Source organism: Bos indicus x Bos taurus, chromosome 10 (genome assembly GCF_003369695.1).
Source record: "Bos indicus x Bos taurus breed Angus x Brahman F1 hybrid chromosome 10, Bos_hybrid_MaternalHap_v2.0, whole genome shotgun sequence".
Lineage (NCBI taxonomy): Eukaryota > Metazoa > Chordata > Mammalia > Artiodactyla > Bovidae > Bos > Bos indicus x Bos taurus.
Window position 1 is genome coordinate 19977602 of NC_040085.1, and position 26801 is coordinate 20004402.

General features: G+C 50.3%; 3 protein-coding genes across 15 annotated transcripts; 2 read left to right on the plus strand and 1 right to left on the minus strand.

Moving 5' to 3' along the window:
* Positions 1–4808: 4808 nt before the first annotated feature.
* TPPP2 (tubulin polymerization promoting protein family member 2) lies at positions 4809–12121 on the minus strand. Of its 3 annotated transcripts, XR_003513043.1 has the most exons (5): positions 9943–12121; positions 9543–9696; positions 8373–8510; positions 6042–6194; positions 4809–5225 (listed from the first exon to the last, which is right to left on the minus strand). XR_003513043.1 is itself a non-coding variant. In XM_027553397.1 (4 exons), exons 1-4 carry the CDS (start codon positions 10113–10115, stop codon positions 6156–6158), a joined length of 504 nt encoding a protein of 167 aa, XP_027409198.1. In that variant the 5' UTR covers positions 10116–12121; the 3' UTR covers positions 4809–6155. The 3 variants fall into 3 exon arrangements, 2 of the variants coding, with proteins under 2 accessions (XP_027409198.1, XP_027409197.1); XM_027553397.1 differs by having other exon boundaries at positions 4809–6194; XM_027553396.1 differs by lacking the exons at positions 4809–5225; positions 6042–6194 and having other exon boundaries at positions 8230–8510; positions 9943–12120.
* Positions 5572–7631, plus strand: RNASE13 (ribonuclease A family member 13 (inactive)). Of its 2 annotated transcripts, none has more exons than XM_027553399.1 (2): positions 5572–5657; positions 5936–7631. In XM_027553399.1, exon 2 carries the CDS (start codon positions 5941–5943, stop codon positions 6400–6402), a length of 462 nt encoding a protein of 153 aa, XP_027409200.1. In that variant the 5' UTR covers positions 5572–5657; positions 5936–5940; the 3' UTR covers positions 6403–7631. The 2 variants fall into 2 exon arrangements, with proteins under 2 accessions (XP_027409200.1, XP_027409201.1); XM_027553400.1 differs by having other exon boundaries at positions 5577–5657; positions 5933–7631.
* A 1924-nt stretch (positions 12122–14045) lies between the features above and the next one.
* NDRG2 (NDRG family member 2) lies at positions 14046–22864 on the plus strand. 10 transcript variants are annotated; one of them, XM_027553383.1, is made up of 17 exons: positions 14046–14147; positions 15779–15845; positions 16562–16642; positions 16984–17025; positions 17400–17505; positions 17764–17884; positions 18066–18128; positions 18999–19059; positions 19253–19339; positions 19519–19575; positions 19741–19844; positions 20311–20355; positions 20643–20694; positions 21082–21129; positions 21385–21420; positions 21574–21625; positions 21868–22864. In XM_027553383.1, the coding sequence occupies exons 3-17, from the start codon at positions 16568–16570 to the stop codon at positions 22032–22034; spliced, it is 1116 nt and encodes a 371-aa protein (XP_027409184.1). In that variant the 5' UTR covers positions 14046–14147; positions 15779–15845; positions 16562–16567; the 3' UTR covers positions 22035–22864. The 10 variants fall into 10 exon arrangements, with proteins under 10 accessions (XP_027409184.1, XP_027409188.1, XP_027409191.1 ...); XM_027553384.1 differs by lacking the exon at positions 14046–14147 and adding an exon at positions 14714–14803; XM_027553385.1 differs by lacking the exon at positions 14046–14147 and adding an exon at positions 15558–15643.
* The last annotated feature ends 3937 nt before the right edge of the window (positions 22865–26801 follow it).

Here is a 26801-nt window from a genome sequence, read left to right on the forward strand (position 1 = left end):
TGAGAGGCCTCACCAGGTCACTCTGTCCCGTAAGCCATTGCCTGTTCCCCATTTGTCTATGGAGTAAGTTAGAAATTCCTTAGCTTGATACTCAAGGTCTGCCACAATCTGGCAAACCTACCTTTCTAACTTTGTCTCTGACTTTTCTCCCACTGAGTGCCTCAGTCTCAGCCAGGATGGTTTTTTTTCTTTCCTCAAACATGCCTTTCATAATTTTCCCCACCCCCTCTTTTTTTTTTTTCAAGCTTTGAGGCTGCAACTATCTCGCTTTTCTTCCTCCTTCAGTATATTTTATTGAAGTACAGTTGACTTACAGTGTTTCAGGTACACAGGAAGGTGATTCAGTTATACATATACACATACATTATTTTCAGATTATTTTCCATTATAGGTTATTACAAGATACTGACTATAGTTCCCTGTGCTATACAGTAAAACTTTGTTGCTTGATGCATATCTATTTCTTTTAATTAGAAATTTAGTATTCTATTCATACTAAGTCAAACAAGTGGAATCAAAATGTCACAAATTTTTTGGGCAAAAATTCATACATTTTCTAAAATATATGTTATACATGCTATTTATATTTTTAAAATTTTTATTTTGTATTGGAATATAACCAATTAACAACATTGTGATACTTTCAGGTGAACAGCAAAGGGACTCAGACATACATATACTTATATCCATTCTCTCCCAAACTCCCCTTGCATCCAGGTGTCTACATAACATTGAGCAGGGTTCCATGTGCTATACAGTAGGCTCATAACTCTCTTTATCTCCACCTAATTGTTCCTTGAGATCCATCCAAAGGTTTCAATTTCCCTCCAAAAAGCTTTCTTTGGCCTTCCTAATTCAGAGGGATCTCTCTCATCTTTAAATTCCTACATTTACTGTCTTCAAAATGTATAATTTTCTGCCTTGAATCATTGGTTATTTCTTCATATATATTTGTTTTCCTCCAGTTTTGACTGTCAATTCCCAGAAGACACGGACCATCTGTTAGACTATTCCCACAGGATACAGCACAGTTAGTGACCCTAAAGGATTCAAATTCAATGTTAGAAGGCATTTGTCCTGGCCTTGGGTGATCCCATTTCCAGGTGGTATCACCTGAATGATCCCAGTCCCAGTTGAGGAACTGACAGTGCAGCTGCTGAACTCTAACCCTGGGGTGAAGGTCAAATTATGACAAGGAGGTTGAAGTGGCTGAAACAATCCTTTGAGTTCAAGGACAACCCAGGACAGTTTGCTATTGGAACCATTTGATTTGGAAAGGGCAAAGGTAAAGCCACCAAGATTGTAGTGAGCTCACTTAGGGCTCCCCCTTGATCATAGGGAATCATCTTTGCACTTGTCAGTCTAGCCAGTGGTTCTAGAATCCTACCATTGGGAAGGGGAGGAGGGAGAGAATGTGTACATGGCTGTGTGCAGAGAGTCAGTTTCAGGGGAAAAATAACAAAAGGGTGCTCCAGTGATGAATGGTCAGTAGTCCTTTGGCTGGCAGAAGAACCAGCACCATCACAAGCAAAGTCAAACAAACAAAAAATCTCTAAGTCTTAGATATTTACCAATCCTTTTCAATATGTAAGGTATAAGTAAGTTTGCTCTTGTTAGGGAATCTGATTCTGTCATTAGAACAGAAGTTTTCAACCTCAGCACAAGCTACACTTTGGTCTGGGTTCGTCTTTGTTGTGGGAGCTGTCCTTGTGCAATGGAAGACGTTGAGCAGCATCTCTGGCCTCTACCCATTAGATGCCAGTAGCACCTCCCAGTTGTGACAACCAAAAAAGTCTCCAGACATGATTAACTGCTCCCCCTTGAGAACCACTGAATTAGACAGGTGGCCTCAAGCAAGCTGCTGTCCCTCTCTAAAAGTTAGTTTCTTCATCTCTAGGATGATTGTTGTATAAGTAAAGTCCAGTATAACCGGGTAACAATTTAACAAATCTCAGGCCTCAGGTGCAGATGAAACCATCACAAGGATGTCAGAATGGATGAAGCAATACTATGGATCAGGATGGGATTTTAAAGACCAAACCACAAGGACTGAAGATTGAAACTCAAAGGCCAATCATACACTCAGCACTTTTTTCCAGTTCCATGATCATGACTTTGTAACATATGTTTATCCGTGTGTTGTTCCTACTGAATTGTAAATTTAATCTGGACTGGAACTGTCTCATTTACTTTTCTATTTCCCCCAATATTTGTTGTAGTGCTTTTCAGGTAGTATTTAACAATTTTAAAATATTTTCAAGCAATTAGCATGGGGCATGATTAATAGAAAGCTTGGTGAAGATGAATTTAAGTCAGGCATTACAGAGGGCTCTAGATTGGCAGTGGGGATGTGGGGAGGTCACTTGGCTCATTTGGGGAATATAAGACTTGCCAATGTTGAGTGAGTTGGGAATAAAAAGTAAGTTGGTATAGGACCATAACTAGATATCCAATTATATATTGTTTAGTGACTAAAAGACGCTTACTCCTTGGAAGGAAAGTTATGACCAACTAGATAGCGTATTGAAAAGCAGAGACATTACTTTGCCAACAAAGGTCCGTCTAGTCAAGGCTATGGTTTTTCCAGTAGTCATGTATGGATGTGAGAGTTGGACTGTGAAGATAGCTGAGTGCCGAAGAATTGATGCTTTTAAACTGTGGTGTTGGAGAAGACTCTTGAGAGTCCCTTGGACTGCAAGGAGATCCAACCAGTCCATTCTGAAGATCAGTCCTGGGTGTTCTTTGGAAGGACTGATGCTAAAGCTGAAACTCCAGTACTTTGGCCACCTCATGCGAAGAGTTGACTCATTGGAAAAGACTCTGATGCTGGGAGGGATTGGGGGCAAGAGGAGAAGGGGACGACAGAGGATGAGATGGCTGGATGGCATCACTGACTCGATGGACGTGAGTCTGAGTGAACTCCAGGAGTTAGTGATGGACAGGGAGGCCTGGCGTGCTGTGATTCATGGGGTCACAAAGAGTCGGACATAACTGAGCAACTGAACTGAATGACTAAAAGGCATTTCCATACTAACTGTCTCATTTTATTCTCACAGCCTCATGAGGAAAGGAAGGCATCAATCCCGTTCTCCAGAAGAGGAAACAGAAGCTCAGTAGGTTAACCTGAGATCATATCCTAAACTTTTTATGATGTGTTGTTCCATTTCTGTAATTGTGCAAGTGGAGGTCAGTGATGAAGGGGGAGTAGCAAATGAAGGAAGTGGAAGACAAAGAGGCACAAAAAGCCCCTTTCTCTTCCAAGGGAAGTTGCAGCCTTGAGCAAATAAGGAAGAGATGGCATGCTCTGAGACTGGGGCCACATAATGCTAGCTTCCTCAAAACAAAGACTTGAGTCAGCCAGGCTCTGGCACCACCCTGCATGGGCTCCCACAGGGTGTTGGCTGATAGACCAGCCTGAAGGATACAGATGAACCACCTGCCTGTGTGGGCTTTCCCCTCACCTGCCTAGCTGTGCACACTTCCCTAAGGAGATGCTCCAAACAGAGGCTTCTTAAACATGACCTCTGGGTTGATCTCCACATGAACTGGTTCAGAAGAACTGAGGGTGGGGGTGAGAGTGGGAGGAGAGAGCAGCATTCTGGGTAGAGGAGATAAGATGAACAAGATGTGGTGGAAGCAGGCGGGGATGGAGATGCAGTTGGAGACATGGTGGGGGCCACGTCACGGAGGTCTTCTGCCCTATGAGATGGAGAGTCCTCTTGTGGTTGGAGAGTGTGTCGTGTCCAAGAGAAGGAGATCCTGAGCAGGAGAAGGAATAGGAATGGAAGAGACAGTTTTAGTTAACTAAAACTAAAATTTTAGTTAAGAGATTGTCAGGGCTGCGTGACTGATGGACTCGAGCTCATACCAGTGCCAGGCCCTGAGCTAAGAGCTCCTGATATACATCTTCATGAATCCTAATACTGCTTCAAGGTATGGAATATTATTCTCACTGACAGATGAAGAAACTGAAACTTATACTGGTTTAGTGAACTAAGATCCATGGTGCACAGCCTGGAAGCATCAGAGCCAGGATTCAATTCCTGGTCTGTTTGGCTCAAAAGCTTTGCTCTTAACCATCTTGTAGTACTGCCTCCAAATGGATGGGATTCAGGAGAGGGTAAGGTGGAGGATCATTCTCAGATTTCTTGCAGAGGTAACTGAGGAAACAGACAAGGCAGGAGGGAAAGCAAGCTGGAGGAGGATGGGTTTGGTTTTGGAGTCTGCCTTGTGTTGTCAGAAAGAGCAAGTTTGGACTTTGCTGGTGGCGCGGTGAATAAGAATCCTCCTGCCAATGCAGGAGTGACCAGTTTGGTCCCTGGCGCAGGAAGATTCCACATGGCTTGGGGCAACTAAGTCTCGCAACTACTGAAGCCTGTATGCCCACGCTCTGCAACGAGAGAAGCCACTGCAAAGAGAAGCCTGTGCGTCATGACCAGAGAGTAACCCCTGCTCTTTGCAAGTAGAGAAAGCCTGTGCACAGCAATGAAGACCCAGCACAGCCATAAATAAATAAATAAAAAGAAAATTTCTTAAAAGAAAAAACAAAGAGCAAGGTTAAGGGGGGCTGTGAATGAGGAACACCCGTGGATCTCCCCATTCCCCCTACCCCTTGTGAATCACACACCGGCCTTGGAACACTCAGGGTTCTGTTCTGACTCCCCTTTCCTGCTCTCCAGGGAGAGAATGGTAAGCTGTCCTAAGACACAACCTGGACAACAGGTGCTGGAGGCAAGGCCGAGAAGCCCGTGGAAGTCCAGGACTGTGAAGGGGCAGGGGTTGATGAAAACGATTTAGTAGCCTGGCCCTTTTTTTTTTTTTTTTTTAAACAGCAAGAATCTGATCTACTGGGCACCGGCCCACACCGCCTCCAGCCCAGGCGACGCTGTCTACTTCCACCTGACAAGTTTGAGCCTTCGGGGTCAGCACTCATAAGTTTCCAGGAGTGCCCTGACGCTAAAGGGCCTGAGGTTACAAGGTCAGCGTGATCACCACTGGAGTGCAGTCGGTGACGGAGACGGTGAGGGGTCCACAGAATGGTCTTTGGTTCTTAGCCCAGCACTCAGGCGGCAGGGAGGCTCCCTTGTATATGTGGCCCTGGGGCCCCCAGGAGTGGGATGAGAGAGTGGGAGACCCGCTGTTCTCTGAGGGTCAGGAATAAGCAGCACCTTGTTTCTCAGAAACATGACAGTGCTTTCCTTATCACCTTTCCACGGGAGCAGGGCCTGTGAACCAGAGAAGACATCAAAGGAAGCCTAAGAACCGGGGGATTTCTGGCAAGGAGACTGGAACTTAGTGTTCTGATGACACCAGAGAGGAGGAGAGCAGAAGGTAAATGGCTCTTTCCTCCTCCTCATCCAGCCCCCTCAGCCCAAGGGGCTCCTCAATCCCAGGGGACATGCCCTCCTCCCACACCAGTCTTTATCCACCAACCTTTCTAGCCTCTTCTCTCACCTGTTGGCTGTCCTTAGCCTCAGGCAGGAAGACTCCGCCTCTGTCCTGCTGCCTTCCAGCTCCCATCCCTCCTAAGCTGCAGTCAGGGAAGTGCTGCTGAGCCTGTCACTTCTGGACCCTCTGCATTTTTACCAGAAGGACTAACCAGGCCAGGGTAACCAGGAAGAGCCTCTTACCCAAGGACCAGTTGGACCTCTTATTTCGTAAGTGTCACAGCTCCCAGATGGATGGGGTGAAGCTGAGATTCTAAGGTAGACCCAGGGACATGGGGAATGGTTAGAGGTGGCCGACCAGCGGGGTGACCTTGGGCAAATGTCTCCTCTCTCTGATGCATGAGGACTTGGGCTGCATGATCTCTGAGGGACAGTTGGGCCTTGAAGGCATAGGGGAGGGCGCACTGGGGAGGCTGGGGGCACACTGGAGGCTCTGGGCAGGGACAGCCAGCCACCTCTCTCTCCAACCACCTTAATTCTGCCAGCAGGAAGAATGGCACCACTTGTGGCCCAGCTCCTCTTCCTCCAGGTTGTTCTAGGGACAGCTTTGCTTGAAAACATCAAGACTCAGCTTGCCATCAAGAACTTCCGTACCTTACACGTTGACTATCCCAAGGTTACCTACGCCCAAGGTTTCCAAGGTTACTGCAATGGTCTGATGTCCTATGTTCGGGGCAGGCAAGAAAGCTGGTATTGCCCAAGGATCCATTATGTCTTACATGCCCCTTGGACAGTCATCTGGAAGTTCTGCAAATACAGTGAGAGCTTCTGTGAGAATTACAATGAATACTGCACGCTCACCAAGGACTCCATCCCGCTCACAATTTGCTCCCTGTACCTCAGACAGCCGCCGACCAGCTGCCGTTACAACAGCACCCTGACCAACCAAAGGCTCTATCTGCTCTGCTCTGAAAAGTATGATGGTGAACCCATAGATATCATTGGCCTCTACTAGGAAGGGAAGCCTTCGGTCTAAAACCACCCCCGCAACTCCCCGTGCATGGCCACTGCCACACACTAGCCTGTCCCCACTCCTGAAGCTCAGATTCCTGGTACAAGGCTTCCTTTCTGGCTTCACAGGCAGGCAGAGTCCCCTCCCAAGAGACCAGGGAGGCAGGAAGTATGTCCAGACTTTTGGTCACCATGCAACATTGTACTGTCTTCTAGGCCTTTTCCGTCTTGTTTCCCTCCTCCCACCACCCCCGCCACCGTTCTCGCTCTCCCACAGACCGTTTTACCCACCCAAGAAGCTGACTGTGTCCAGCTGGCAGCGACTGTCCATCTACTGGGCCAGATCCTGAATCCTGGCCGGAGTCCCAGAGCCTCAGCTCACACCATGGCACCGGTTCCGAGTCTCAAATCCTCTCCCTGCCACCTTTCCCTTCTCGGTCTTCCCCATCTCCCTTACGATTCCCTCCACTCGCTCACCCGTATGGTGGCTATCTCTAGCTGTAGGACGCTCCCTAAGAGTCTTAGACTCATATCAGCTTCATTTCTCCAGGCCATCCCCCTCAGCTCTCAGTCTCTCCGCAACACCTCCAACCTCTTTAGTCATCCTGTATTCTTTCTCTGACCTCTTTTCCTTCCATCCTTCTCGCCTTGGACCACTGGAGTTTTAAGTTATCTTCTCTGACCTGTTCTCCCAGAGATTCCTGCATCCTTTTCCTTCCTGAAGCTCCTTCTGATATCCCCCCAAATCCAGGATCTGCCTCTGACAAGGCAGGGATGAAGTGGGCTCAGCTGTGGTCACAGAAGGTTTTAAAACCATATTTGAATTATGTAAGATACAACCATTGGATGAAATTGGGAGAAGGATACATGGGATCTCTCTGTATTTTTTTTTTTACATCTGCCTGTGAGTCTAATCATTGCAAAATAAAAAGATAAAAAGCACATCTGAATTAGTTCTGATTTCATTACTTTTCCTGCAATGCATCAGAACTCCTACTCTCAGAGTCCTGGAAGTCACCCACCTCTGGCCATCTTCCTGGGCCACCCTTTGGCAGTAGGGTCAGTAGGATCTTCTGTCCCACATCTACCACGATGGAGGTGGGTGGGGTAAGACTCAGCTCTGGACTGGGTTGAAAATGAAGTCTCCTTACCCTTGTTGTGTTGTGTGCTCAGTCGTATTTGACTCTTGCGACCCCATGGACTGTAGCCCACCAGGCTCCTCTGTCTATGGAATTTTCCAGGCAAGTATATTGGAGTGGATTGTCGTTTCCTACTCCAGGGGATCTTCCTGACCCAAGGATAGAACCCATGTCTCCTGCACATCTCCAGCAATGCAGGCACATTCTCGAGCCACCAGCGAAACCCTTAGCTCTAGAATAAGCTCATAATAGGAGTTAGGCTAAGTAGATCCTTGATCCTTGGCCACCAGATCTCTGGTGTCTATTTCTTCCCCAACAGAACATGGACTGCAGCAGATGAGGAAGGTGGAGGGACAGGGAACGGTCTCATTGCTAGTATTTGGGCCGTGCTATGTCAAATCGGGAACTGCTACTCCCCTTTGGGATGCTGGGGGTGATGGATACTGGTAATGTGTGAGCACAACTAGCAAATACTTTTGCCTCCACAGCTAGTTTATCGCTTATCTCCAAGTATATTCCTCAGCCATGTTCTTAGGAGCTGTTGAGGGGGATGCTACCCAGTGATGAGGAGGCCAAGTAGAACGAAGGACGTGCTTCTGGGAAGGCCTACCCTTGGGTTTCTCGGCTCTTCTCTCTGTTTCTGCACCAAGGGTCCCTCATCCTTCCCCGGGTGGAAGACGGAGCTCATGAACTGCTGCACACACAGATGTTTATTGTCCCCTCCAAGCTCCCTGGTGTTCAAGATGCAGGGTCAAGGGCCAACAGGCGAAGATGAGGCTACTCCCTAGTTGCTGCCCTTCTTATCATACGTGCCAGCACCCTTGTAGCCACTCACGTAGCCTGAGTTGTCAGTCACGTCTTCCCGTCCCGCGATGCCTTTCCCCTTGCCACTCTCGTCAAAGCGCTCCTTGTGGGTACCGGTGTACTTGCTGGTGTCCGTCAGCCGGCTCACCCCGCCCACTGTTGTCGCTTTCTATGGGCCAGAGGGTGAGGAGCCTGAGCCTTCTCCCTTCCTTCCCCTCCACTGTCACAGCCCTTCTCTAGAAATGGCCTTCGAGTAGTTTTATTAGTTGTCTGAGCCAATGTTCAACCCCTGGCATGGTGCTGCCTGCTTAGGGCTCAGGTGCAGACGAGAGGAGGAACTATGATAAAAGCCATCCACTCGTGAGAAAGGAATCCGGGGCATGGGAATGAGTAGGGAGGTGTGTGTGGATTTTTCTGCTTCCAGAGAAGCTATTTTGACTAGGCTGCAGCCAGAGGACTTCAACCGCAGACCTAAAACATAAGTTCTGTCCTGCTGTGCTGTGCTTAGTCGCTCAGTCTTGTCCAGCTCTTTGTGACCCCATGGACTGTAGCCCTCCAGGCTCCTCTATCCATGGGGATTCTCCAGGCAAGAATACTGGAGTGGGTTGCCATGCCCTCCTCTATGGGATCTTTCCAACCCAGGGATCAAACCCAGGTCTCCAGCATTGCAAGCAAATTCTTTACCATCTGAGCCATCAGGGAAGCCCCTCTGTCCTGCTGGGAAGGCCCTATTTGAAACCCACAGTAGAAAGAGCTTTTAGTACAGAGGGGATAAATAGGGAACAGAAAGGTGGGTCGAGGCAAGAGGTCAGATATTAGACCTTACATAAGAGCGCAAAGAGGAGTAGGGAGCAGGTAGCATGTGCTCTGTGCTCAGTGTTTCCCCAAAGCCACCTGGCCCTGGTGGCTTGGCCCAGATCCTGGATACTTGGGAATGAGTCTAAGTTTTACTATTAAAATAGGTGTGAAAAGAAAAATAAGTAAATAAATAAAATCGCTGTGGACCTTGGGTAAGTCACTTCTCACGGTTTCCTCACTTCTGAAATGACTCGATGATCTCTAAAAGTGCCCAAAGGCCTTCTGCCCCGTCTCCCTTCTGCTATTGAAAAGGGTTGGGGACATTGGTGCAGAGGAGGGGAGATGAGAGCAGCAGGGACTCAGGGAAGCAGAGTCAGGGTTAGGAATGAAGTCTGTCACTCACAGTAACACCAGTGGTAGCTGGGTCCTTGCCCTCCATGAGCTTATAAATGTTCTCCAGGGCTTCATCCGGGCTTTTACCCTTGAATCGCTTCTGGCCCAGTTCCTTCATTGCTTCCTGGAACTGTTGGAATGTGATGGTTCGGGCATTCTTGGCCCTGGTCAGTAAGACAGAAATCCAGGAACTGGGGAACATGAAGTCATTGCTTTCCAAGGTCCAGCCCTCCTCTTACTCAGACGGGGCCTCTATACACTGAATGTCTTGAGGTCAGGGCCTAGCAGAGCCAGGCACCCAGTAGGTGCTCAGGAGACCTGTTACAAATGTTCTACTGCGGAAACCCTGCCACATCCCATGACCTTGCTTGTTTTACTCACCACCCCCACACCCGTCTGTGGTCCCTTACTTGACTTTGCTGAAAACGATGTCCACGTCAGTGGAGGTGACCGTCTTGCCATCCATGATGCCACAGTCTTTGCACAGCTTGGAGAAGTTCTTGTTGTTCATTTCAGTGCCACTGCTTGACGATTCTCCAAAGACAGCAAACCGCTGGAACGTTCTTTCTGCTTCTGATGCCATGGTCAACGGGAGGTAGGGGAGGACAGTAAGGGGGGAGGCTTGGGGGTGAGGGAGGGGGGAGGACTGAGGAGTAAGAATGATGAAGGTTACAGTAAAATCAGAATCAGCAACAGGAACAAACACACCCGTCCAACCTACTGTTCCCAGTACGAGGGATACTAGTGTGGATCCTACATACTGAATAATCACCACTGCCAACCACTTCCCCACCACTTCTGTGTACCTGAGAGTGCCTGGATGGTGTCTGACCCTAACCAGCCTCTGTAGGTAAGTGTGTGCAGATCCGTGGGAGCCGGCTGGCTGAGGAGACTGGGGGGCAGTGGGGAGGGAGACAGGGGAGGAGAGGGAAGTTTCTGTGACCTCAGCAGTGTTTATGTGACATCATTTTCAGCCCCTGTTACAGCTCTAATCTTGGGGGAGGGGGTCTTGTGTCCCTACCTTGCATGCTGCATTGAGCATGTTACCAAACTCCTGATCTCTGCAAGTGACCAAGCTTCCCTCATTGGTTCAGCCCTGCTTGAACCAGTCCTCTGGTCCTAGTTAAACTGTCTTATACTCTGTCCCTCAACAAAAGTTGAGGAGAGCTCAGGGAAGGAGTTAAGGGAAACAGGTTGACATCAGTCTAGCACTGTCCCTTTTTCATCTCCTGGCCGGGTTAATGACCCACATGGAGAATCCCACTGGCTTTGGCAGACCAGGCTCAATAGGAACTTGAAATGGCTTCCAGTTTGGGCCCCACACAGAAAGAGTGTGGGCCTTGTAGGGTCACACACCTGGCTGGGTTAGGGTGAGGGTGAGCCTCAGACTCTCAAAATCTTCCAGATAATTTTAATTTTCTATGCAGGTCAGGGATATTTTTTTCTTCCCATGCCACATGGCTTCTGGAATCTTAGTTCACTGACCAGGGACTGAACCTAGGCTCTCGGCAGTGAAGGCTCTGAGTAACTACTGGAGCACTAGGGAATGCCCTCCCCTCTCTTTTTAAAGTAATGCTGTAATTTTACTCAGTTTTTACTACATGTGTTGTTTCTTCTTTCAGAAGGAGTTTCTCTTTGGCCTTTTCTCTTGCTGGAAACCATCTAGAGGAATGAACTTCATGGCTCCTAAAATAGAGCCACTAGGTCGGTGACTTCCCTCCCCATCCCATCTAATCAGTCACCAATTTCTGTAATTCCCTTGTCTTATAAATCCACTCCTTCCTTTCCATTCCTGTTACTCCCACTCTTTATTCAAGTCCCTGTCATCTCATATCTAGTTGATTATTCTGGCTTCTAAATGACCTCTTTCCTAAGTCAAATGCCTTACCCTCAACCACTCCATAATCCATCTCTTCTTAACCCTCCGCTCCCAATCAGATTATTTTCACAAAACAATTACTTATCCATTGTTCCTGATCAAGAACACTCTGGATCTTCAAAATGTTTTGAAGAGTCAACCCTTTTCACCTGTCATTCAAGGACCTTCACACTTGGCTCCAATCCACCTTACCAGATGTCACATTTCATCAGTATTACTCTGCATTTGTGGCCATAATGACCTAATCACTCTATGCTGCAGAGGCTACCTGAAGCCTGGTAGAGACAGAATAACTTTGGAGAGGATTGAATCCAGGGATTTAAGTCCTAGATAAATCATTTACAAGTGAGTGGCCTTGAGCAAGAGACTAAACACCTCTGAGCTTTAATTTCTTCATCTGTACAGTGAGGACAATAATATTTATCTTATAGTATTGGGGGGGATACTATGTAGGAATTATCTTCCACGTAGTAGCTACTGTGCAGTTCATCAAATTAACTTGTGTATTTCTGTCCCTAAACTTTCCTTTATGGTCTCTCTGCCTTAATAGAATGCCCCTCCTTCTCACGCAAGTACTGTACTGTACTTCTCATAGGATGCTTTACCCTAAGAACAAAACCCTTTCCTTCTCTGAATTATACTAAGATAATGGTTCTTAGCCTGTGGGCTGAAGCCTCTTTGGGCAAGGGTTTCTGAGTTATTGAGGGCCTGTGGAACCTATATATATATATATATATATATATATATATATATATATACACACACACACAGAAGACTGGTCATTGAGTAAATAATAAACTTTGCACATGTAAGTGCATACATGCATAGATGTTACAATTACCAGAAGACTGAACAAACTTACCTGAAAGTATTTGCTGAATTCACAGTTGGTCTCCATCAGGGGATTTTAAAATCATCATTTGGGAATGGAAGTCTCTGATCTCCCACTTGAAAAGGATGGGAAACTCTTCCTATAGCACTTATTGTGTAAACAATTAACCTTATATTATTACGTCATTCTGAACGTTTTCTATCTTTGTATCTTCTCTCAACTACTGGATCCTAAGCTCTAGAGAGGTATGACTAGACTCACACTTCTTTGAATTCCATCTATACAGTGGCTTGCGCAGAGCAGGTCCTTATTGTTGCCAACTGGAAGGTATAGTTTGAAGCTGCTTCTTGGTCCAAGAGAAGGAAGTTAGGGAAATTGTTCTTGTTGGGCCACTGACACTGGACCAGGCTGAGATCTGCCCTGATAAGGAGGGACCCCATCTTAGAGCAGAAGCAGCCTCTTACTGCCTGTGGCAGGCTGAGACCCCTAGCCTAGGAAGCAAACAGATCCCAGTGGAAATTTCCTGACTCCTGCCTGCCCTACGCCCCTGCGTAGGCCCCTTATCAGGTTCCCCCTGAGTCATCCTGACCCAGAGACGGATTTAGATGCTGGAACCTCCAGGTCCTTCCCTCCCCCACTCCAAGTAAGACCTACTTTAGATACATCAGAGGAGGCAGCAGGCAGAATTTCTCACTGTAGGCTCTCTTTTCTCCCCCAGTTCCAGCTGGGCTGGGAGAGCTCTCTTCTGTCCTATGCATTTTTATCTACAGTCCCAATTCCAGCAGGCTTTTCCTTGTCCAGGAGAGTGTTAAACTGGCATCCAGAGGGGAGAGGGGACTAGGCAAGGAGCCAGGGGTGCCCAGCTTCTGTGTCAGTTTCTGGGTAAATGGTTATGAAGGGAGTGGGGAAGGGAATGGAGGAAAACTTGGGTGCCCCAAATTGGGGAGTCTAGAGGGAATCCTTTAGGTTTGGGGTTGTTAAAAGCTGGATTTGATTAGTCGGGATCTACTCTGGGTCACCTCCTCCCTCTTGGCCCCTCCTTTCCAATAGACCCTGCCAAGTGGGGATGAAAGGGGCATTGATGTTCCTTGGATGGGAGGGGGTGGTGAGGGTGGTTGTGGGGGGTGGTTCCCAGGCAGGAGGGGGAAAGCAATTTAGGGGTCTTGGGGGGGCAGTCTGAGCTGGTGTTGCAGTTGGCAGCTCCAGTTCCATTGGCCATTGTTCCCAACTGGCCTGGCGCCCAGCCCCCGAAATGGCAACTCAGGAACCAGGCTGAAGGAGGATGGGGTGGGGACCTCTGGGGGAAGGGAACCTGGAAAGGGCGCAGGTGGGGAGAAATCCAGTCTGTGTCCTTTTGTGTAAGACAACTTTGAATCCCTTTAGCCTCATAACTATCTCATTCTGGGTGACTTTTCCCCGAGGGGCACAGGGAGGGTGCATATAGGTGGGGAGAGAGCAGGGTGAGTGAGGGATCCAGGCCGTCACACCCACCCAGGCCCTAAGAGACGCCGCAGTCCCTGAGAAACCATTGCCTTGGCTGGCCCTAGCCGGCCTCCTTCTCTGGGCCAGAATAGAAGGGGTTAGCACTGAAGCCACAGGGTCTCTTGGGTCCCAGCCCGGGACACTGCGTCCTCCCTAAACCCCCACCCCACTTCCACAGAGTTAACTCCACCCCTGTGCCTGTTTACCCAAGAGTCAGCACCCCTGGGGGTCCTGGCCCCTCCTCCGCCCCTCCTTGGGGCCTTGACCCGGGAGTCCCCGTTGGCCATCCTTTGCCCCCCCTCCCGCGATCTCCCTCTATTTATAGCGGCCCCCCGCATCCCCCCCCTCCCTCCCCGCCTTGTTTTCCAACTTCTCAGGGAGCAACCCGGAGAGCAGTCGCCGGGACACTGCAGAGAGAGGAGGTACCAGGACCCTGGGCGCCCAGAAATTGTAACTCCCGCGCCCTCGACGCCCCCACTCCCTAGTCGGTGCAGGCACACCTCCCCTCTCCGCGGTCGAGACCCTCGCCTCCTCAGCAGCGATCCTTCTTTGGCCTAGCCCTCTGTTTCCAGGCGGGTGGAGTAAAAATCGTGGGGTGCCAGCACCCTGGCTTCGTCTCCCTTTTACCCGTTCCCACCTCGGAGTCGGGGCGCAGGAAGGAGCCTGAGTGCTACAGGCAGGGCCAGATCACGGGTGGGGGCGGTGCTGAGAGCGGGGGTGGGGGTCCCCCACGGGACTAAGGGATCCCCCACACCCACAGCCGCCCGGTTGCCGGGGTCGGGGCGGGGGCGGGTAGTGAATGTTGTGGGGAGCGCGGGCCGAAGTCTGGAAGCACCCAGCAGTTGGCTTTCTTTAGAGTTCCCCTCGGGCCCCCAGCGCTGCCCCTCCCGGAGCTGTGGGAGGCTCCGGGCGGGGTGAAGGGGGGCGTGTTTACCAGGGGTCTGGGGCGGATCTGCGGGGAGCTGGCGGCCGGTGGGCGGGCTGGGGCGGGCCGGGGGCGGGTCTGTGGGGAGCCCGAGCCGGGGCGGGCCGGGGAGTCAAAGGCAAGTGAAGGTGGAAGCGGCGGCGGCGGCAGCAGGTAGGGGGAAGGGCGGGAGTGGGGCCGCGGGGCCAGGCTGGCACCTGGGGGTGCCGGGAGGCGCTTGGATCCCAACGCCTCGGAGAGTACGGCTTGTGGGCAGGAGCCGGCCCACAGGGCCGCGAGGCCGCGGCGTACAGAGGCGGAGGCTCCGCGGGCTGCAGGGCGTGTTTAGGGCGTGCACGAAGTTGAGTTCGGGGTCCAGGGCTCTCCGCGCCAGCCGCGCGAATTGTCAGTCCCCACGCGGATGGCAGCGAGGGGACTCGGAGGGACAGGTTCCGGGGGCTGGGCCCAGTCAGTTCCATCTGTCCTCCCCATCCCTTCCCAGCTGACTCTCGGCCCTTGCGGGTTGTCGGGGCACGCTGGGGAGAGACTGTGGAAACGCCCCCTACACACCCCTTCTCCACTTTCGGGACCCACACCGAAACTGGGTGGAGGAGAGAAGCGAAAGCACGAGGCTTAAAAAAATTTTTTTTTAATGGTGGAAAGAAACAGTCGTGCTCTGCCACCCCATCTCACTCGAGAGCTGTCAAAAATCTTGGGGATCCCTTAGTCCCCACTTTAATTTGCAAATAAGAAATTGAGCGCAAGAGTAGTGACAGACAGAGCCAAGGTCACAGTGGGAGCAGCAGAGCCTGGGGTAGAATCCAGAGGTTCTGACATAAGACACGCTCTTTCCTCCACATCAGCACTTCCTTCTCTCCTCTCCCCGCCCCGCCCCCGGCCCCCCGCCCCGCTTCCCAAGCCTGGACTGATACCTGCTGTGTTGCCGGGCAGACCACGCCAGCCTGTAATGATTCTAGCTGAAGCCTGGAGAAGACTTGTTCACTGGACTCGTGGGTACAGATTGGGAGGGTTAGTGACCTGGCAGGGATTGGTGACCCAGATAGTCCAGGTCTTGGCTTAGGTTTTTTGTCTCTAAAAGATCCAGGATTTGTCTCCCATGTCATTGACCTCATTGCCTTGTTTTCTCAGACCCCAGAGCCAGGAGGAGTGAGAACCCTGACCCCTAACCCTACTTCATCCAGCCAATAGGAGCCAAGTAAGTGACCCCACCTCCGCGCTGCTGGTCTTTTACTCTGCTGGTCTGCACAGGTGCTCTGCTCCTCACTGGCCCCAAAGGTTGAATACATGCTACTTTATTCCAAGTCAGGAGTCTTGGGAGGAAGGGAGGCATTGGGTCTGTTGGACACAGATGTCCCTTGTCCTTCTTTTCTGGTTTCCCCCTCCCCCCCTTGGTCATGTTACTCAGGTCATTTTTAGCCCCTTTCTCTTTGCGCTGCTGACCTTGGCGCTTTAGTCGAAGGTCACAGTCAGTGGTGAACTCTCGATACCCATCCCTTGGTATCTTTAGAGCACCCAGTCGCTGAGCCACGAGTTTCACCCCCTACCTAACTAGGAGTGTGGGGTGGCCCCTAAATATAGCCTGGGAAACCTGAGCTGCCCTGCTGCCCCACCCTGATATTTCCATCCAGGATAGGGGAGGGGGTACGGAAGGTGTCGGTTGTGAGGGGTGTTGGGATGGCCAGGCTGAAAGGAAGTGGTGTCCTGAGTCCTCTTCCCCAAGCCCTCTTTCCTAGCGGCCTGGCCCTACAGCTGGGGGTGCCGGACCACCTCTCTCTGTGTCCTGGAGTAGTCTTCAGCTCCTGGGGCCCTCCGCACTCAGCAATGTCCAGTATTGAGAGGAAGCCAGGGGTTGGGGGAGGCGTGCGGTGTAGGGGCAGCCTCCCCAGTCTCTGTGTTTCCTCACCCTGCCAGGTCACCATGGCAGAGCTGCGGGAAGTGCAGATCACGGAGGAGAAGCCGCTGTTGCCAGGGCAGACACCCGAGGTGGCCAAGGTTATCAGAGACCCCTGACTCCCAGTCCGGAATCCCAGACCTCGAAGCATAGCCCTCACTTCTTCCCCTCCTAGACTCATGATCTCATTGTCACTCACACCCCACTACGCTCTCCACGTCTCCCCATGTTATCTCTCCCCAAACACCACGGCTCAGAGTCCAGGCTTTTTTCCTGTCACTATGCTAACCTTCATCCTCTCCATGTCTCTTTTTCGTCAATCTCTTTCTGTCATTGGTCTCCGTTGGCCTCTTTGCCTACCTTTCTTTTATCTGTGTCTGTCTCTCTCTCTGTGACTCTACTGTGTGTTTCTGTGTGTATCTGTCTGTGTGTATCTCTCCAGGAGGCTGAGTTAGCTGCCCGAATCCTCCTGGACCAGGGACAGGTAACAGTTTGGGGCAGCCCCAGGTGGGAGGAGGGGCTCTTCTCGCCCCAGGAAGGAGGGGCCCCTGCCTGGTTTTCTTCTCTCTGCTTCTTCTCCTTCTATTCCAGTCCTTTCCTGTCCCCATCTCCCTGCTTTCCTGCCTTCTCCTCCCTCTTTTCTGAGTTCCCTGATGCTCTTCGATCTTTCATTATTCTTTCCCACCCCCTAAATCATCTTCCAGTGTCATTTTTACCTAAATTCTTGCTGATCCTACTTCTACTTTTTGGCTCCAGTTTCCTCTCTTTTGCCCCTACCCCTTCAACGCCCTGACTTACATGGAGGCTCCTCTCGTGCCTCTTTTCCTCTCAGCCTGACGGTGACCTGTTTTCCTGCAGACTCACTCTGTGGAGACACCTTATGGCTCTGTCACTTTTACTGTCTATGGCACCCCCAAACCCAAACGGCCAGCGATACTCACCTACCATGATGTGGGACTCAACTGTAAGGACCTTCACTTCCTCTCCCATTTCTTTCTGGGAAGAGGCTGGTGGGGCAGGGGGAGGGTAAGACTCCAGTGTGAGGGGAAGGGCAAGACTCCAGTGTGAGGGGAAGGGCCAGTATGGGAAAGGAGCCATGTGGCATGTCAAGGGGAAGTTCTCTCCTCGTCTGAATGTGGCATGAAAGAAAGAGGGTGGATTCTGACCTGGGGACATTTTCCCCGTCTGACTCTACTGTTGGGGTGATGGGGATTCTCTTTAGATAAATCCTGCTTCCAGCCGCTGTTTCAATTTGCGGATATGCAGGAAATCATTCAGAACTTCGTGCGGGTTCATGTGGATGCCCCTGGCATGGAAGAGGGGGCTCCCGTGTTCCCTTTGGGGTGAGAATTAGCTCCTTCCCTCCTCATCAGGCTGTGAGGCACATGGCAGGTATGGAGTAGATTGGATCAGGGAGGAGGAAGGGGAGGGCAAATGGTGACCCTGGGAGAGAATGAGTAGGACATGGAGGTGGGGGCCATGGGGGCAGGTTGGTGTTTTCCTTAACGTTCTTTTCTTCCCCAGGTATCAGTACCCATCTCTGGACCAGCTTGCAGACATGATCCCTTGCATCCTGCAGTACTTAAAGTGAGAGGCCTGGGGACCCCTCCGAGCCAGAGTTCTCTTTCCAGCACAAGGCGGTCCGTAGAACTCCTGAGCGAGTTCTGTCTGGACTAGATGTTGTCTATTCCAGTTGAGAGGAAGTGGGTGGCTTTGGAAAGCTGACTTGAGTCAGCAGAGTAGCCCTAAGGGAGGAGGAGAAGAAAAGGGAGCTGTGTGCCTAGCCTTGCCTCAGGCTGAGGAAGGTCTGCTCTGATCTGGAAGCTAGAGAAGAAGAGGAGTGGGCGACACAGTCCCTGAGGAACCAGACAAGCCTGTCTTTCCCTCCCACTCCCTGTGCCTCCTCCAGACCGAGGCAGAGTGGGTGAGAGAAGGAAAAGAAAGCCGGGTGTGGCCTCTTCGGTGCATACTTAGTGCTGATGACACCTGGGCTCTGTCCTTGCCTTGGCTTTTCCTGGGCATCAGGGCCCTGGGCAGCTGTGGTTCACCTCTTGGGCTCTTTCTCCTGATACTTCCTGTTGTTCACCAAAGTTGTATCTTTTTTAATATCTTGCTTTAAGTGCCCCCCTTCCCAGTTCCTCTAGAGGAACCAGGAAGGAAAACAGAACTAGTTGAACTAGCTCCTGAAAATTGAGAATGGACAAAGAGCTACATAGGAAACAGTGTCTGGTTGGTTGGCATGTGGGTGTTTCAAGACACTCACTCTCCCTGGAGGGAGCTGGTAAAAGACTACAGTGTCCATTTTTTAGCTCCTTAGCACCTTCTTTTTCAGCATCCCCCCAAAGGAAGGTCCCTTTCTGTCCTTTATGCCCATGGCCTTAGGAAGGAGGGTGAGGAGTTTGGAGAGTCAAAGTTTTGGATACCCGGACCCATTAGACCTACATTTACCTTTCACAGTTTCTCCACAATAATTGGAATTGGTGTTGGAGCTGGGGCCTACGTCCTGTCGCGATACGCTGTAAGAAATTAAAAAAAAACCCAGATAAGCAAAAGGCAGGTCCAAGGCTCAGGCAGTGTTAACAGTGTGTGCTTGGGGGGAGGCTGTGCGTACGAGGGTGGGAAGCAGGCCCCATGGAGCCTGGGGTGGGCAGAGCTCAGTGGGGAGGGGATAAGTCCATGCCTGCCTCTAACTTCCCTCTGCTGCCCCTCAGCTTACCCACCCTGATACCGTCGAGGGTCTTGTCCTCATCAACATTGATCCCAACGCCAAAGGCTGGATGGATTGGGCAGCCCACAAGGTTTGGGGGGCCTGTGCACTGAGATCTTAGGGGGCTTCCCCTTGTGTGGGTCCATTTAGGCTCTAACAACATAACTGGCTGGCCTGTGAGCTTCAGGGAGGGGGGAAGGAGCAGGAAAGAAACTTGGGTCTCTACTCCTCATAATGTCCTGAGCTTTTTCACCTGCCCTGTCCTCATAGCTAACAGGTCTCACCTCTTCCATTTCGGAGATGATCCTTGGACATCTTTTCAGCCAGGTAAGTGGTTGTGGAAGATGGAAGAAGTAGACGGAACCAGCAAGGACTGGAATGTGTGGGGTGATTTCCTTAATTGGGACTGATTTGGGGAGGGAAGTTTGCATCTAGTAACTGTTTTTGAGTTCTCTTCCCAGCCCTATTTATTCTCCCTCTATTTTCCTTCAGGAAGAGCTGTCCGGAAATTCTGAGTTGATACAAAAGTATAGAAATATCATTGCACATGCCCCCAACCTGGATAACATTGAACTGTACTGGAACAGCTACAACAAGTAAGTGGGCATGGATGAGAAATGTAGAAGCGGGAATGGGGGTCATGGGAGGCACAGAGGGGCCAAGGGGAGGGGAAGCAGGCTGTGCGAGGCGGGCAGGGATTGTTGGGCAGTAGGGGGCAGCTGCAGGACAGACGGGGGTTTGGGGGGTAGAATTGTGAGAAGCCGGCCATCTCTCTCTTGTTACTTCCTTGGATTTTTGGATTCCCTGAAGTAAGATGATCTCTGGTCCTCATGCCCTTCATCCCCTTCACTGCCCTCTGTCCAGGGACTTGGGCACAAGTGACCATAGGGCTCATGCTTGAGGCCTGTCTGCCACCTTCTCCTTCGGTTCTCACTTGTAATCACCAATATTCAACTCTAATTTAGGGGAGGAAGATTGCTTCCTCATGGGGAAGCTGGCTTACATCTGGATGGGTAGCACTGCTTGCCTAAAATTTCTACTCTTCTTTTAAACCCTCTTTAGTCGCCGAGACCTGAACTTTGTGCGTGGAGGCGATACCACCCTCAAGTAAGACTTTAAGGGATAAAGCTTTGCCTCTCTCCCTGGATCTTCCCCTAGTAGACGCTTATACCCTTTAGAAGGAGAGTCTTTTGCCAGGGAATTTTCTTGTCACCTCTTCCCCTATCCTGTTTAGCAAACCACCACCCTCTAGGTCCTACCCCTTTGAACTCTGTTGGTGGGGTCAGCAGGGTTCAGAAGGTTATTTTCTCTTTGGAGCCAACTGTTCTTCTGGGAGGAGGCGGAGGAGGGAGTGCCAGGGGCTTACCACCTGCTCCCCAACACTATGCCTCTAGGTGCCCTGTGATGCTGGTGGTAGGAGACCAAGCACCCCATGAAGATGCAGTGGTCAGTAGGGAGTCTTGGGGTGGGTGAAGGAGGGTGGCAGTCAGAGGGCTATCTTGCCAAGAAGCAAGCTCTGTTTGGGGACGGGGAGAGTAACTTTGGGGCATAAGAGGTTGATTCCTGACAAGAAGGAAATGGGCAGAGGCTTGATAAGAAAGGAATTTGGAGGACTCTTCTGGTGGTCCAGTGGTTAAGACTGCATGCTCCCAATGCGGGGGGCATGGGTTTGATCCCTGGTCGGGGAACTAAGATTCCATATGTTGTGGGTATGGGCAAAATAAAATTAAAAAAAAAAAAAAAAAAAGAATTGGGTCTGGGCCTCTGGGTTCTTTGGTTGGGAGGGGCCACTGGGAGTGTGACTTCATTCATTCAACCTTCTCCCTACTCCAGGTGGAATGTAACTCAAAACTGGATCCCACCCAGACTTCTTTCCTCAAGGTCAGTAACCCTATTCCATATTCAGCCTGACTCTTGGCCCCTGGTCCAGAGCCATAGATCTTCTCCAGATTCAGCTGCTAGGCTGGCTTCCAGGGTCCTACATGGGAGCAAGTGGGTGGGTGGAGTAAAAGAAACAGAAAACACCCCAACGGCCTGGAGTGGGAAGCCTAGGGAAGAGAGCCCTCTCGTACCTCTCGGCATGGCTCATTGGTGTATATGTATATCACTTTTTCTGGATGACTCTCTCCTGAACAGATGGCTGACTCTGGGGGGCAGCCCCAGCTGACTCAGGTGAGCGTCCCTGCCATTCGTGGGGTGGGATATTAGTGGCCCTGAACTATACCCTTTGCTACACACCCCATCTCTAACCTGCCATGGCTATGGGCTCCAGCTCAGTTTCTAACCTCACTTTGCTGTCTCCCTTTCCTCATTTTACTTTCACAGCCAGGCAAGCTGACCGAGGCCTTCAAGTACTTCCTGCAGGGCATGGGCTATAGTGAGTATGGGGGTCAGAGGCTGTCATGAAGACAAGAGGTTGTGGCATAGGAGGAGGGAGGGCCACGGGGGGCAGGAACCACTTCAGGCTAGTTCCTGGATTTACCGCCGTCTGTCAAATCAAGCTCATTGACCCCTGGCCCCATTTGTAACTCTCGTCTCCACCCAAGCACCCCACTCTGAGTTGCCTGCTTCTCTCCCCACCTCCGCTCTGACTGCTGGCTTTCCCTTCCGTCTCCACAGTGGCTTCATCCTGCATGACTCGCCTGTCCCGGTCTCGCACGGCCTCCCTGACCAGCGCAGCATCCATTGATGGCAACCGGTCCCGCTCTCGCACCCTGTCCCAGAGCAGCGAGTCTGGGACTCTCTCTTCAGGGCCCCCAGGGCACACCATGGAGGTCTCCTGTTGAATGATCCTTGTTGTCCTGGTGTGGGACCCAGCCCTCACCTCCCCCAGTACTAACCTGGGAGGTGCCCAGGGCACTGGGCCCAAGTGAGCACAGGAAGCTGGGCAGATCATGTGGGGAGATGACCTTGATCTTTGATTGCTACCCTAACCTTGACCTCTAACCTGTGATTTCCCTCAGCTCCTGGGAGAGATGTCCTAATATCTCTTAGGGACCCAGACCCCTAAATGATCCCTCTCCTTCATCTTGGTGTTAGGCGGAGAAGGCATGTATCCCTGCTCCCTAATCTGGGTGTCTGTAGCTAAGGGACAAGAGGTTGTGGAAGTTGTCCGTGGTGACTCCCCCAGACTCTCCCTCCTTATCCCAGATTGCAAGGGTAAGGGGCTTTGGGCTGGGGCTCCTCTCACCAAAGCTGGCATGGTGTCGCATTAATCCTTCGTGCCTCTGAAGGGCATGGGCCTCAATGAACGTGTGACAGGGGAGAGCTGCTGGTGGGTTAGTGGTCCTCAGGACATGCCAGAAACATTCAGTGTGGAAATGGAAGTTGGAATGGGAGGTGGTGGGCGGTGAACAAATGTGACGGAGGGGCTGGAGCTGGGCAGTAGGAAGGGGACTGGGGCCACCGGCTGCTCTAACTTTGGTAGCTATCTAGACAGCGTGTGTCTAGAGGGGGGTGGGGGGGAGCCAAGCTGGGCATGGCTGCTTGGGGCTTGGCATGGGGGTGGGAAGGGCTGCCTTGGGGCTCTGACCACAGTGTGTTATATGTGGGGGGTGCCCTCCTGTCTCCCACAACTTCTGCTGTAACAATAAACTATAGAGGAATCTGAGCTCCATTATTCTTCTGGGTCTGAATATGCCTGCCTCGTGCCCCTTTTCTGCCTCTCCCTGCTCAGCCCTTACATTTCTCTTCTCAAGGTGACAAAACCACAGGACAGGGCTTGTATAGCAAAAGTGTTAGTCGCGCAGTCGTGTTCAACTCTTTGTGGACCTCATGGACTGTGTGTAGCCCGCCAGGCTCCTCTGTCCATGAAATTCTCCAGGCAAGGATACTGGAGTGGGTTGCCATGCCCTCTTCCAGGGGATCTTCCTGACACAGGGATTGAACCCCGGACTCTTGAGGCAGATTCTTTACTGTCTAAGCCACCAGGGAAGCCCCTGTATAGCGTAGACACACTATAAAATGTGACCTCATGGTCACTGGTCCCTACTCCAATAGCATGGTATTGCCCTTGATATTGATAGGGTATCCCAGTTGGGGACCAGAGGAGGAACTCAGATCTTAAGAGACTGGCCCACTGAGAAATGCCATAGGATTTTAGAGACATCACCAAGATCGTGATTTAAAGAAGGAAGCATAGAAAACTGACGCAAGAGTCCAAGGACATCTTTTGACTCATTTTCTGGGGGGATCCTCCCTAAGGTTCTATAGATTTCATTTTCGATTGATCGATACAGTCAGTAGACAAGGCCTCATGCAGTTGCTAGAAAGGTTGGATTGCTCATAGTCGATCCCAATCTGAAGACTCCTTCAGGAGAGTTACAGCAAAAGAGAGGACTTCCTCTCAGGAATTTCTCCTCTTCTGTGAATCAGGGAGTTAATTAGACTATGCGTGTGGTTCTCTGAGAAGCTTTTCAAGTAAGAACAATGATCAAGAGGACTTCAGATAGTCTGTGGCTGTTGCAGGCTGATTCTTATGCTCTTGGGACACAAGAAGTGAAAATGAGAAGGCACCATATAGTGTTACTGGCAAGAGGATTGTAGATGGATTGTTACAAGGTCATTTGTTAGATTACTTCATATAATAGAAACGCCATAGGCAATTGCACTTTCCTCTGGAACTGAGCTAAGGACTAATGTAGCTTGAGATCTGGTGCTGACACGTTGGCATCAAAGTGGAGTGTGGAATGTATGCTTGAATCTTGAGCATTTCCTCACTGTCTAACACAGGATGAACTGTATCTTAATTGCAGTAGGCCAGGATCAGAAGGGGGCAGTATTAGGTGACTAGCAGAGATACAGACCCTGGAGAAGGGAATGGCAACCCACTCCAGTATTCTTGCCTGGAGAATCCCATGGACAGAGAAGCCTGGCAGGCTGCAGTCCATTGGGTCGCAAAGAGTTGGACATGACGGAAGTGACAGCACGCGTGCACACACACAGAAATACAGAAGTTACAGAGCTGGCTATGGATGGTGAGGGTGTTGACCAACCACACACAGGGTAGACAGCAAGCAGGGCTTAAATGCCATGCTAAAGAAACAAAACAGCATAATTGGAACATTGGACCAACCAGCTCCTAGATAAACATGCAGAAAAGGCAGAGAACTTACAGCCTTGACCAGCAATACCTGCTGTTGTTCATTATGGAAGGGAAGGCCAGTCTTCTCAGTACATTTACCTGAAAAGATAACACTGTTATCAGGGTACTCCTCAGAAGAGGGAGTAAATTACATTTGTGTATACATATCAGACAGTGTATCTGCCATGGAGGTGGGTGTGAATGGGTGTTGACTGTCTCTCTCTCTCTCCTACAGATGTGTCTGCATCTTTAGGAAACCCAAGAATTAAGTAGAGGGAGAGATGCTGTCTGCTGGGAGCAAGGGAGAGGGGCTTTGCTGTCCTTGACTGACCTCTCTGCTTTGTTGGTCTTGCACACTCCAGGGATGCAGTGCCCCCCTGTGGTTGGCATGGTTCTTCCTAACTTTTCCCAGCTCCCAGGTCCCTTCCAAAGTCTCCCATAGCTCTTTGTGATTCTAGTGGTAGCTCTGGAGGGAAGGCCTGATACCATGGTCAGCAGTGGTCTGTGGCTCTTGCCCATTCTCAAGATCAGAGCTTAGAGGAGAGGTGAAGGGACTTTACAGATGTCAAACCACAAACTACCTCTCTTTTGTCTTGGCTTCAGGCTTAGGACTCTTGTTTCTTTCTCTTGTTCTCAAGGAATGTTTCCCTGACTTTAGGGACAGAAGCCCAAGACAGCTAAGCAAGGGTGCCATGGGAAGGAGATTAAAACTAGAACACAGTGATGAGAGCCCTTACAAATTCTGGAACTACTAAAGAGATATGAAAGGTTGATTCTCTGAAGGAACACACAAAGCAGTGAAACTGCAGCGGGAGGATAGGTGTTAAGCTTTAGAGAGCACTCCTCTAACAGGGAACAGCACCTTTCTACAGAGATTTTAGGACTAAAGTGGAAAGTGTGAGTCAATTCTGACCACAGGCCAGGGGCGTGGTCAGGGTAAACAGTGCCCAGAGACACCACATAACCTTCTCTTCTCACCAACATTAGAATTTTCCTCCAGCTGGATAAATACAGTAAAAATAGAATGCTTCCTTCCTGTTTTTTTCACTTTCAATGAATCTAAAGAAAGTAACTCAGGGACTTTCCTGGTGGTACAGTGGATAAAAGTCTGCCTGCCAATGCAGGGAAACATGGGTTCAATCCCTGGTCTGGGAAGATCCTACTTGCTGTGAAGCAACTAAGCCTGTGCGCCACAAGTACTGAGTCCGTAGAGCCCAGGAGCTGAAACCGCTGAAGCCCACGCACCACAACTCTTGCAGCCAGTGAGCTCTAGGGCCTGAGAGCCACAACTGATAAACCTCTGTGCTGCAACTGCTGAAGCCCATGAGTCTAGAGCCTGTGCTCCGAAACAAGAAAAGCCACCGCAATGAGAAGCCCATGCGCCGCAACTAGAGAGTAGCCCCCCGCAGTCTCCATTATAGAGTTAGAGAAAGCCTTCACACAGCAGTGAAGACCCTGCACAGCCAAATAAATCAATCTGTTAGCTGCTCAGTTGTGTCCGACTCTTTGAGACCCCATACACTGCAGCCCTCCAGGCTCCTGTGTCCATGGGATTTCCTAGGCAAGGATACTGGAGTGGGTTGCCATTTCCTTCTCCAGGGGATCTTCCCGACCCAGGGATTGAACCTGGACCTCCTGCACTGCAGGCAGATTCTTTACCATCTGAGCCACCAGGGAAGGCCAAATAAATAAAGTTACCACCTCCACTTCCAGTCTGTGGAGATTATTAAATACACCAGTTGTCAATTATTTCCTTTTTTATTTCAGTTTTTGTTGTTACTTTTTAAATATAATTTTATTTATTTAAACATTAATTATTTATTTAAATAAAGTTATATAAAAAAGTAACTCACAACCAAAACTGAAATAAAAAAGGAAATAATTGACAACTGGTGTTTTTAGCATCTTCACAGACTAAGGGTGGGGGTGGGTGTCACCCCTGTCTGTACCCCTTTTTACTTCACCTTTGCTAGTAATCATGGGCTTCTCCCTCAGGTTCGGGGCTGGGGTGTGGGGGTTGAAATGTGAGGGTATCTGGCCGATTGGCACACTCACGTTACCAACCCACCCCAATTAGCTGTTTCTTACTCTATCATCCAGAGCCAGGAGCAAGGGACCATTTCCTCGGCAAGACATTGGAAAACTGTCCTTTAGGGGAGGGGTGAAATGGCATGAATTGCCTCATGAGAATTAGTTCAGAGCACTTTGGTTTTTGTCCTGGGTGTATCTTGTTCACATGTGTTGTTCTCTGCCTGGCCTCCCACCTGACTCTGAGGTATTCACTGAATACTGTTCAGTATGCTGTTCCCCATCTCCCTTTTTTCATACAACAGCAATATCCAAACCCAACCCTTAGCTCATAAGCAAAGGAAAGGTGGGGAGCTCCCAAGTTTTACTTCAAAGAATTATTTGTTTTTCTTATTTGTAATTAATTTATTTTTTGGTCACTCCACGAGACTTGTGGAATCTG

Excerpts from the sequence above, each read along its gene's own strand:
- RNASE13 (XM_027553399.1), top strand. The coding sequence starts at position 5,941 with ATGGCACCACTTGTGGCCCAGCTCCTCTTCCTCCAGGTTGTTCTAGGG.
- NDRG2 (XM_027553383.1), top strand. The coding sequence starts at position 16,568 with ATGGCAGAGCTGCGGGAAGTGCAGATCACGGAGGAGAAGCCGCTGTTG. Across the intron at positions 19,576-19,740 it reads TTGGACATCTTTTCAGCCAG|GAAGAGCTGTCCGGAAATTC; the intron begins GTAAGTGGTTGT and ends ATTTTCCTTCAG. Across the intron at positions 21,626-21,867 it reads CCTGCAGGGCATGGGCTATA|TGGCTTCATCCTGCATGACT; the intron begins GTGAGTATGGGG and ends CCGTCTCCACAG.
- TPPP2 (XM_027553396.1), bottom strand. The coding sequence starts at position 10,115 with ATGGCATCAGAAGCAGAAAGAACGTTCCAGCGGTTTGCTGTCTTTGGA. Across the intron at positions 9,697-9,942 it reads ATCGTTTTCAGCAAAGTCAA|GGCCAAGAATGCCCGAACCA; the intron begins GTAAGGGACCAC and ends CTTACTGACCAG. Across the intron at positions 8,511-9,542 it reads CAGCTACCACTGGTGTTACT|AAAGCGACAACAGTGGGCGG; the intron begins GTGAGTGACAGA and ends TCTGGCCCATAG.